The sequence below is a fragment of the Erpetoichthys calabaricus genome, chromosome 2 (assembly GCF_900747795.2).
Source record: "Erpetoichthys calabaricus chromosome 2, fErpCal1.3, whole genome shotgun sequence".
NCBI lineage: Eukaryota > Metazoa > Chordata > Cladistia > Polypteriformes > Polypteridae > Erpetoichthys > Erpetoichthys calabaricus.
In genome coordinates, this window is record NC_041395.2 from 289,221,107 (window position 1) to 289,231,469 (window position 10,363).

General features: G+C 40.4%; 1 protein-coding gene across 3 annotated transcripts in view; it reads left to right on the forward strand.

Moving 5' to 3' along the window:
* pprc1 (PPARG related coactivator 1) overlaps window positions 1-3,718 on the forward strand; it is a 77,496-nt gene extending 73,778 nt beyond the window's left edge. For all 3 annotated transcript variants that reach the window (XM_051922447.1, XM_028795726.2, XM_028795727.2), the window contains exon 14: window positions 3,239-3,718. In XM_051922447.1, the coding sequence (XP_051778407.1) occupies window positions 3,239-3,339 (101 nt within the window). In that variant the 3' untranslated portion in view covers window positions 3,340-3,718. The remainder of the gene's footprint in view (window positions 1-3,238) is intronic.
* The last annotated feature ends 6,645 nt before the right edge of the window (window positions 3,719-10,363 follow it).

A 10,363-nucleotide genomic window follows, 5' to 3' on the forward strand; every position in this document is an offset into this window, starting at 1 on the left:
GAAAGTTCTGTGTTCTTTAATCTTGGCTAACATTTACTTGAAAGAGACAATGTATCTTTCTCAAATGGGATTGATAATGCCTGCGGTGGGTTTGCGCCCTGCCTAGGGATTTGTTCCTGCCTTGCGCCCTGTGCTGGCTGGGATTGGCTCCAGCAACAACATTTATTTATACAGCACATTTTCATACAAACAATGTAGCTCAAAGTGCTTTACATGATGAAGAAAGAGAAAAAAGACAAAATAAATAATTAAAATTAGGGAACACTAATTAACATAGAATAAAAAGTAAGGTCTGATGGCCAGGGAGGACAGAAAAGAAAAAAAAAACTCAGCTGGAGAAAAAAATAAAATCTGCAGGGGTTTCAAGGCCATGAGACCACCCAGCCCTTTCTAGGCATTCTACCTATCATAAACAACCTCAATCAGTCCTCGTGGTATTCAGGGTTCACATGGAAGAACTTGATGATGATGGTCCTGTGGACTTCTGGCCTTTAATCCATCAATGTAAGGACATCACGGCACTTTGAATTAGGTGGTGGTGGCCACAGAAAACCGGAAAAAGAACAGAAGAGAAAGTAGGGGTTAGTACGGATTATGGAGCCACCATGAAGAATAATAATAAGCAGACCCCTGTGACCCTGTGTTAGGATATAGCGGGTTGGAAAATGGATGGATGGATTAATAATGTTTAGCAGGATTTGGGTTGTGTTTATACATATGGAACTTGTTTTTACTACTTTACATGGCCTGAAACATAATTTAAAAAATCTTTAGTTTGTCATCTGTAGTGGGATTCTACTTTAGCTATTTAACTTTCATACTCCTTGGATGCATCCTCTTTACGGTTGGTCTTCAAGACAGGAAATAATCAATCTTCTAGATCACAGCATGTTAAGATTGTCCCTTCTAGATTATACTTTTTCTTTTTTTTTTTTTATAAGAATTCCAAAAGAGAATGTGTCTGTTTCAGTATGAAGTAAGTTTGAGGGACTAGACTTGGGCACTTTACTTGGAACACTGGAAGTTGTGCTTCCAAAAATTTCAATCAAAATACATAATATGACAAAAATTTTGAGAACTTGTGTATTATATTTATGAAAAATACTGCAGTGCCTAATCAGGCTGTGTTTTTTTGGGCCATTCAGAAGCGCTGCCACTAGCCATAGTCCTACAAAAAGCCCTTAATGTACAGTGGGGCAAAAAAGTATTTAGTCAGCCACCAATTGTGCAAGTTCTCCCACTTAAAAAGATGAGAGAGGCCTGTAATTTTCATCATAGGTATACCACAACTATGAGAGACACAAAATGAGAAAAAAAAATCCAGAAAATCACATTGTCTGATTTTTGAAGAATTTATTTGCAAATTATGGTGGAAAAAAAGTATTTGGTCAATAACAAAAGTTCATCTCAATACTTTGTTATATACCCTTTGTTGGCAATGACAGAGGTCAAACATTTTCTGTAAGTCTTCACAAGGTTTTCACACACTGTTGCTGGTATTTTGGCCCATTCCTCCATGCAGATCTCCTCTAGAGCAGTGATGTTTTGGGGCTGTCGCTAGGCAACACGGACTTTCAACTCCCTCCAAAGATTTTCTATGGGGTTGAGATCTGGAGACTGGCTAGGCCACTCCAGGACCTTGAAATGCTTCTTACGAAGCTACTCCTTCGTTTCCCGGGTGGTGTGTTTGGGATCATTGTCATGCTGAAAGACCCAGACACGTTTCATCTTCAATGCCCATGCTGATGGAAGGAGGTTTTCACTCAAAATCTGACGATACATGGCCCCATTCATTCTTTCCTTTACACGGATCAGTCATCCTGGTCCTTTTGCAGAAAAACCGCCCCAAAGTATGATGTTTCCACCCCCATGCTTTACAGTAGGTATGGTGTTCTTTGGATGCAACTCAGCATTCTTTCTCCTTCAAACACGACAAGTAGAGTTTTTTTCATCTGACCATATGACATTCTCCCAATCCTCTTCTGGATCATCCAAATGCTCTCTAGAAAACTTCAGACGGGCCTGCACATGTTCTGGCTTAAGCAGGGGGACACGTCTGGCACTGCAGGATTTGAGTCCCTGGCGGCGTAGTGTGTTACTGATGGTAACCTTTGTTACTTTGGTCCCAGCTCTCTGCAGGTCATTCACTAGGTCCCCCCATGTGGTTCTGGGATTTTTGCTCACCGTTCTTGTGATCATTTTGACCCCACGGGGTGAGATCTTGCGTGGAGCCCCAGATCGAGGGAGATTATCAGTGGTCTTGTATGTCTTCCATTTTCTAATAATTGCTCCCACAGTTGATTTCTTCACACCAAGCTGCTTACCTATTGCAGATTCAGTCTTCCCAGCCTGGTGCAGGTCTACAATTTTGTTTCTGGTGTCCTTTGACAGCTCTTTGGTCTTGGCCATAGTGGAGTTTGGAGTGTGACTGTTTGAGGTTGTGGACAGGTGTCTTTTATATTGATAACGAGTTCAAACAGGTGCCATTAATACAGGTAACGAGTGGAGGACAGAGGAGCCTCTTACAGAAGAAGTTACAGGTCTGTGAGAGCCAGAAATCTTGCTTGTTTGTAGGTGACCAAATACTTATTTTCCATCATTATTTGCAAATAAATTCTTTAAAAATCAGACAATTTGATTATCTGGATTTTTTTTCTCATTTTGTCTCTCATAGTTGAGGTATACCTATGATGAAAATTACAGGCCTCTCATCTTTTTAAGTGGGAGAACTTGCACAATTGGTGGCTGACTAAATACTTTTTTGCCCCACTGTATTTTAATCAGTTCACATTTTGGGGAATCGTAATTTTAAATTGTACTATTAAAGATTATCAGCACTTTTTTGTGTTTTGTAGAAAATAAATTGTATATAAATGTATTTAGCTTCCTTTCAGTCACTTGTTACAAGGACTACTTTTCTGCCTTTGCAATTCACTTTCCTGTATACACAGAAGGCATCAGACTTTTATTTTTTATTCAGCTATGTATTTTTATATATTTAACACAATCCCAAAACAACACTTTATGAAGCAGTTAGTGTAAAATCATGTGTTGTTTAACATGGTAATAAACTGCAAAAAGATACCAAAAAGGTCAGTGAATTTTTTTTAAGTTTACTTCTGTACATGGGAAAGAATAAACACTGGCTGAAAGCATGAAGCAGTGTTAGTGTCTAATTTGCTTTGATTGTGTTTTATCTGTTTTCTATTACTGAATTGCTTAACTCTTTTCCTTTCAGATTCCAAAAGTGAATATGAGTCTGTTCCAGTAAGAAGCAAATTTGATGCACTAGACTTTGACACTTTACTTAGACAAGCCCAAAAAAGCTTGCGAAGGTAACATTAACAATCAAATTAATCCAGAATAAAATATTACCTCAAAGTTAATGCCATCCTACTGCTGCCTCTTTTTTCCTATTCTATGACACAAGATTGTTGTGAGTATCACATTATGAAATCATATATTTATATTTAATGTGGCCCACAAATAAATCTTTACATACTAACAATTGTCCACTTGGAGAAAAGACCACTGTTATACAAGATTATACCTTCTATTGAAGTGATAGTTTGTAAGAAAACATAATATTAAAAACAAACAAAAATTGAATAAATATAAAAGAAAAAAATGAAATTTGTTTTTTGATGTGCATTCCCAAATGGTATGTAAGGATGACTTGTCAACTATTTAAAATAAACTGTAAACTGAATTGAAAGGACATATCTGTAATTTAAGTGTCCTTTGCTATTTTTTTTTTTTTTTTTTTTTTTTTGGAGTTTGAGTTTTGTTTTTTTTTTGAAAAAGTAATAAAAGCCTCAAAATGAAAAAAAAATGTTCTGGGTGTCTTTTGTTATTGTTCTGATATCGTCCAAAAATTCTTTGACCTCTGCAGTGGTATGCTTATCTGTTTCATCTCGGCATTTGACTGATGTGATCACTGTAGAGTATCATATGAAATTCAGCCATATTTGGGTGTGTGATATATCTTCTGTCATCTTTTATAGATTTGAAATCCCTTGTGTTTATGCCCTGTCCAGTCATTTTTCACTGGTTATGTTGGTTGGATTGAATAGCAAAAATCAAAGAACTTATCGAGTCCCCTGCGATGAGATAATCTCAGTATTTTAGGTGGGGTTAGATGAGAAGAGGTTGTGTCCTTTTTCTCTGTATCTACAGTTAGGTCCATAAATATTTGGACAGAGAACTTTTTTCTAATTTTGGTTCTGTACATTACCACAAGTACTAGGGTGTTGTACCGTGTTAGCCATTATGAATGTAGAGAAAAGCCAAGCAAAATGACATCTTTGAGATTGAGAATGAGAACCAATGAGAACCCCAAAATGGGTTACTTCTACATGCTTCCTAAAACCCACAAAGAAGGGAACCCAGGAAGGCCCATAATCTCAGGAATTGGCTCCCTTACAGAAAATATTTCAGGTTGGGTGGAGCACATCCTTAAACCCCTCACCCGTAATACAACCAGCTACATCCAGGACACCACTGACTTCTTAAAAAAACTGTCTGCTTTAGGCCCCTTACCTGAGGGAACCTTACTGGCCACAATGGATGTTGAGGCACTTTACACAAACATCCCCCATGATGATGGCATATTGGCATGTGAAAAGTACCTCAAACAACATGATTTACCCACAAAGTCAGTAATAGAAATGATAAAATTCACTCTGACACATAATTTATTCTCTTTTGGACAAGATGGCTACTTGCAACAAATGGGGACTGCAATGGGCTGTCGGTTTGCACCTCACTATGTAAACCTATTTAAGGCAAAATTGGAGGAAGATTTCATGTCAATGTGCATCGTAAAACCAATGTTGTATCTCCGTTACATAGATGACATCTTCATAATCTGGACTGCCAGTGAGAAGGATTTCTCTATTTTCATAATGAATATAATTGTTTTCACCCCAACATAAAGCTGAAGCTGAATTACTCAAAAACAGAAGTCGGCTTCCTTGACACCACCGTTCAACTAAAAGACAACACCCTTGTAACTTCTGTTTTTCACAAACAGACAGACGGACCTACCTGAAAAGTGATAGCTTCCACCCCAAGCATATAAGGCGCTCCATTATTTTCAGCCAAGCAATATGGTACAATCTATCTATTCAGTCTATTCAGGGGTCCTGGAGAGGAGGGTCCGTCGGATAGTCAAGCCTCGGATTCAGGAGGAACAGTGTGGTTTTCGTCCTGGTCATGGAACAGTGGACCAGCTCTATACCCTTAGCAGGGTCCTGGAGGGTGCATGGGAGTTTGCCCAACCAGTCTACATGTGTTTTGTGGACTTGGAAAAGGCATTCGACCGTGTCCCTCGGGGAATCCTGTGAGGGGTACTCTGGGAGTATGGGGTACCGGACCCCCTGATAAGGGCTGTTCGGTCCCTGTATGATCGTTGCCAGAGCCTGGTCCGCATTGCCGGCAGTAAGTCGAACCCGTTTCCAGTGAGAGTTGGACTCCGCCAGGGCTGCCCTTTGTCACCGATTCTGTTCATAACTTTTATGGACAGAATTTCTAGGTGCAGCCAGGGCATTGAGGGGGTCCGGTTTGGTGGGCTCAGGATTGGGTCGCTGCTTTTTGCAGATGATGTTGTCCTGTTTGCTTCATCAGGCCGTGATCTTCAGCTCTCTCTGGATCGGTTCGCAGCCGAGTGTGAAGCGGTTGGGATGAGAATCGGCACCTCCAAATCCGAGACCATGGTCCTCAGCCGGAAAAGGGTGGAGTGCCCTCTCAGGGTTGGTAGCGAGATCCTGCCCCAAGTGGAGGAGTTCAAGTATCTCGGGGTCTTGTTCACGAGTGAGGGAAGAATGGAGCGTGAGATCGACAGGCGGAGTCGATCTATGTTCCTACCCTCGCCTATGGTCATGAGCTATGGGTAGTGACCGAAAGAACGAGATCGCGAATACAAGCGGCTGAAATGAGTTTCCTCCGCAGGGTGTGTGGGCTCTCCCTTAAAGATAGGGTGAGAAGCTCAGTCATCCGGGGGGGGGCTCAGAGTAGAGCCGCTGCTCCTCCACATCGAGAGGAGTCAGATGAGGTGGCTCGGGCATCTGATCAGGATGCCTCCTGGACGCCTCCCTGGTGAGGTGTTCCGGGCACGTCTAACCGGGAGGAGGCCCCGGGGAAGACCCAGGACACGTTGGAGGGACTATGTCTCACGACTGGCCTGGGAACGCCTTGGGATTCTCCCGGAAGAGCTAGAAGAAGTGGCTGGGGAGAGGGATGTCTGGGCATCTCTGCTCAAGCTGCTGCCCCCGCGACCCGACCTCGGATAAGCGGGAGACGATGGATGGATGGAATATGGTACAATTGTATTTGCTCAGACCCGACAGACCGGGATCAACAACTGCAGGAGCTCAGACAAGGTTACACCCCCAAAACAACAGACACTCAAATAAGAAGAGCTACTGCCATACCCAGAGAAAACCTTCTGGAATATAAAAATAGACAACAAGAACCGCATTCCCTTTGTTGTCACCTACAACCCACATCTTGAAACACTTCGAAAAATTATAAAAGAACTTCAGCCAATACTAAACAATGACCAAACACTGAAAAATGTATTTCCTGAACCTCCCCTCCTGGCATACAGACAACCACCAAACCTTCAACAACTAATTGTCGAAGCTCACTAAGTGAACCAACAGAAAATGGCACATCTCCATGCCTACAGAAAAGATGCAAAACATGTGCCCACATCTATGATACAGACCGTATAGTTATACCACACTGCCGACTTGAACATCACATCAAGGGATCATTTTCCTGCGGATCATCTAATGTAGTCTACCTAATTTTCTGCATGAAATGTCCTGACACTGCACTCTATGTGCGAGAAGCTGGACAAACACTCCGCCAGAGAATGAATTTACACAGGTTCCACATTAAACATGGCAACACAGATGTTCCTGTAGCTGCCCACTTCAACAGCCATGGACACTGTGAGAGGGACTTTAAAGTCACAGTGCTTATGGGCAACTTCAAAACACAGCAAGAGAGAAAAGAATGGGAAGTTAAACTCATGCTAAAATTTAATACATTACAACATGGATTGAATAGAGACAAGAGTTTTATGGCCAGATATGAGGATTGTTTACATCTCTCAGAATGATAGACAACCTGACTACAGACCCACATTGTTTTGAAAAAACTCATTACAAACTTCAAAAGACTTTGTTGAACAGTTATCTTATCCAGAGATCTTGACAATACATTGTTCTTTTCTCTCGTTAAATTAACCCTAGCCTGAATGAATCTATTATTTTTTTACATTTAAAATTTCTCATTTAAAGATTTACCAATGTTGATTCTTGTCCTAGAGTGTGTATATAAACATAGGGAACTTCAGTCTCTGTATTACATCTTGCCTGAAGAAGGGGCCTGAGTTGCCTCGAAAGCTTGCATATTGTAATCTTTTTAGTTAGCCAATAAAAGGTGTCATTTTGCTTGGCTTTTCTCTACATTACCACAATGAATTTTAAATGAAACAACTCAGATGCAGTTGACGTGCAGACTTTCAGCTTTATTTCAGTTGGGTGAACAAAATGATTGCCTAATAATGTGAGGCAGTTAAAGCATTTTTTTAACACAATCCCATCATTTCAGAGGCTCAAAAGTAATTGGACAATTGACTCAAAGGCTATTTTATGGGCAGGTGTGGGCAAGTCCGTCGTTATGTCATTATCAATTAAGCAGATAAAAGGCCTGGAGTTGATTTGAGGTGTGGTGCTTGCATGTGGAAGATTTTGCTGTGAACAGACAACATGCGGTCAAAGGAGCTCTCCATGCAGGTGAAAGAAGCCATCCTTAAGCTGCGAAAACAGAAAAAACCCATCCGAGAAATTGCTACAATATTATGAGTGGCAAAATCTACAGTTTGGTACATCCTGAGAAAGAAAGCAAGCACTGGTGAACTCGGCAATGGAAAAAGACCTGGACGTCCACGGAAGACAACAGTGGTGGATGATCGCAGAATCATTTCCATGGTGAAGAGAAACCCCTTCACAACAGCCAACCAAGTGAACAACACTCTCCAGGGGGTAGGCGTATCGATATCCAAGTCTACCATAAAGAGAAAACTGCATGAAAGTAAATAAAGAGGATGCACTGCAAGGTGCAAGCCACTCATAAGCCTCAAGAATAGAAAGGCTAGATTGGACTTTGCTAAAGAACATCTAAAAAAGCCAGCACAGTTCTGGAGTAACATTCTTTGGACAAATGAAACTAAGATCAACCTCTACCAGAATGATGGCAAGAAAAAAAGTATGGAGAAGGCGTGGAACAGCTCATTATCCAAAGCATACCACATCATCTGAAAAACAAGGTGGAGGCAGTGTGATGGCTTGGGCGTGCATGGCTGCCAGTGGCATTGGGACACTAGTGTTTATTGATGATGTGACATGTCTCAGAGGTGTTCAGAGACATACTGTCTGCTCAAATCCAGCTAAATGCAGTCAAATTGATTGGGCGGCATTTCATGATACAGATGGACAATGACCCAAAACATACAGCCAAAGCAACCCAGGAGTCTATTAAAGCAAGGAAGTGGAAAATTCTTGAGTGGCCAAGTCAGTCACCTGATCTTAACCCAATTGAGTATGCATTTCACTTGTTGAAGACTAAACTTCAGACAGAAAGGCCCACAAACAAACAGCAACTGAAAGCCGCTGCAGTAAAGGCCTGGCAGAGCATTAAAAAGGAGGAAACCCAGCATCTGGTGATGTCCATGAGTTTAAGACTTCAGGCTGTCATTGCCAGCAAAGGGTTTTCAACCAAGTATTAGAAATGAACATTTTATTTCCAGTTATTTAATTTGTCCAATTACTTTTGAGCCCCTGAAATGAAGGGATTGTGTTAAAGAAATTCTTTAGTTGACTCACATTTTTATGCAATCATTTTGTTCACCCCACTGAATTAAAGCTGAAAGTCTGCACTTCAACTGCATCTGAGTTGTTTCATTTAAAATTCATTGTGGTGATGTACAGAACCAAAATTAGAAAAATGTTGTCTCTGTCCAAATATTTATGGACCTAACTGTACATCTCCAAAATAGTTTAACTTGTTAACTCATCTATGCTCAGTTAAAAAGTTGGATTAACTTAAAAGTATTTTGGAATATGACCAGTAGAATTTTATGCCTTAGATTTACAGGCTTACTTGCTATACTTGATCACTTTATGTTCTTCCCAAAATATATCAACTTGTTCAAAGAATGCTCAATTAAAAAAGAGAGAAACATGATTCAGTATTAGGTTTTTGTTTTTTTTTTAAACAGTGACACTATCTATTTGGGACAAAAATTAAACACATTTACTCTGTTTTGGTCTCATATGTCCATTTAGCATTTAATCCAACCATCTAAGCCATATCACCACCATCTAGCTATCATCTGTTCAGCACCTGTCTTTATCAGTGTCAAAAACATGTGGATGACCGACTGACACTGAAGCAACAGTGCTAAGTGCTGCACCACCAGGATGCCCTTCAGCAAGATGTACTGAGAGGCTCAGAGAATTAAGATGGTTGTGCAGAGACGTAATCCAGGGTCTCGTGTATAGAATCTTGCTTAGATTCCATACTAAAATTTTGGTTGTGTTCGAAAGGCAAAAACCCCATGTATGCACACACAAACATTGTATTTATAAAACTGTGTATGCCTTACGTGCCATACCAAGTTCCTTTACAAATCTCAAATCAACTTAAAACTAAATGCACAATATTAACCAGTGCAAGACCTCATTTGAATATTCAGGTTCTAATTACCATAAAGATTTGCCCATGTTCCTGAAAGACCTCTTTACTACAAATCGGAAGACAAGAGGGAAAAGCATAGGAAATCAGTGACTGTGAACTTGAGATATTACTGAATGAAGTGGAGAATTGTAATACATGTTGTGTTTCCTAGTTGCTTTGCCGCAGTGACAAAAGAAAAATAAAACGAGTTGGAGCAGCTAAATGGAAAGAGCAATAGCAGTGTGTGATTTTGGCAGTGACAAGACTGCTGCCAGTACACCACATAAATTGATGTGGGCTGTACATGCAGAACTGCTATATATTAAGAACATTCACATTAAACTGGAAAAAAATAATAATTTTGCCAAATGTCAATGTTACCATATGAACAAATCTCTTTATATTTAACACACAACATAGAAAGTCTTTAAATTGGTATTGTTTTGATGTCCTGAGCAGGGCCGGCTCTAGGCTCAAGCACTGGCTTAAGGGCACCAAGACTCATCTAAGCCACACTCTGCTCTTCTATAGGCTATCACTACAGCTCTTTGCAAGTAAAATATGAATATTAATGTGCTCCAGTCTTCAAAGGGACCTCAGTCTACTCGATTTTATT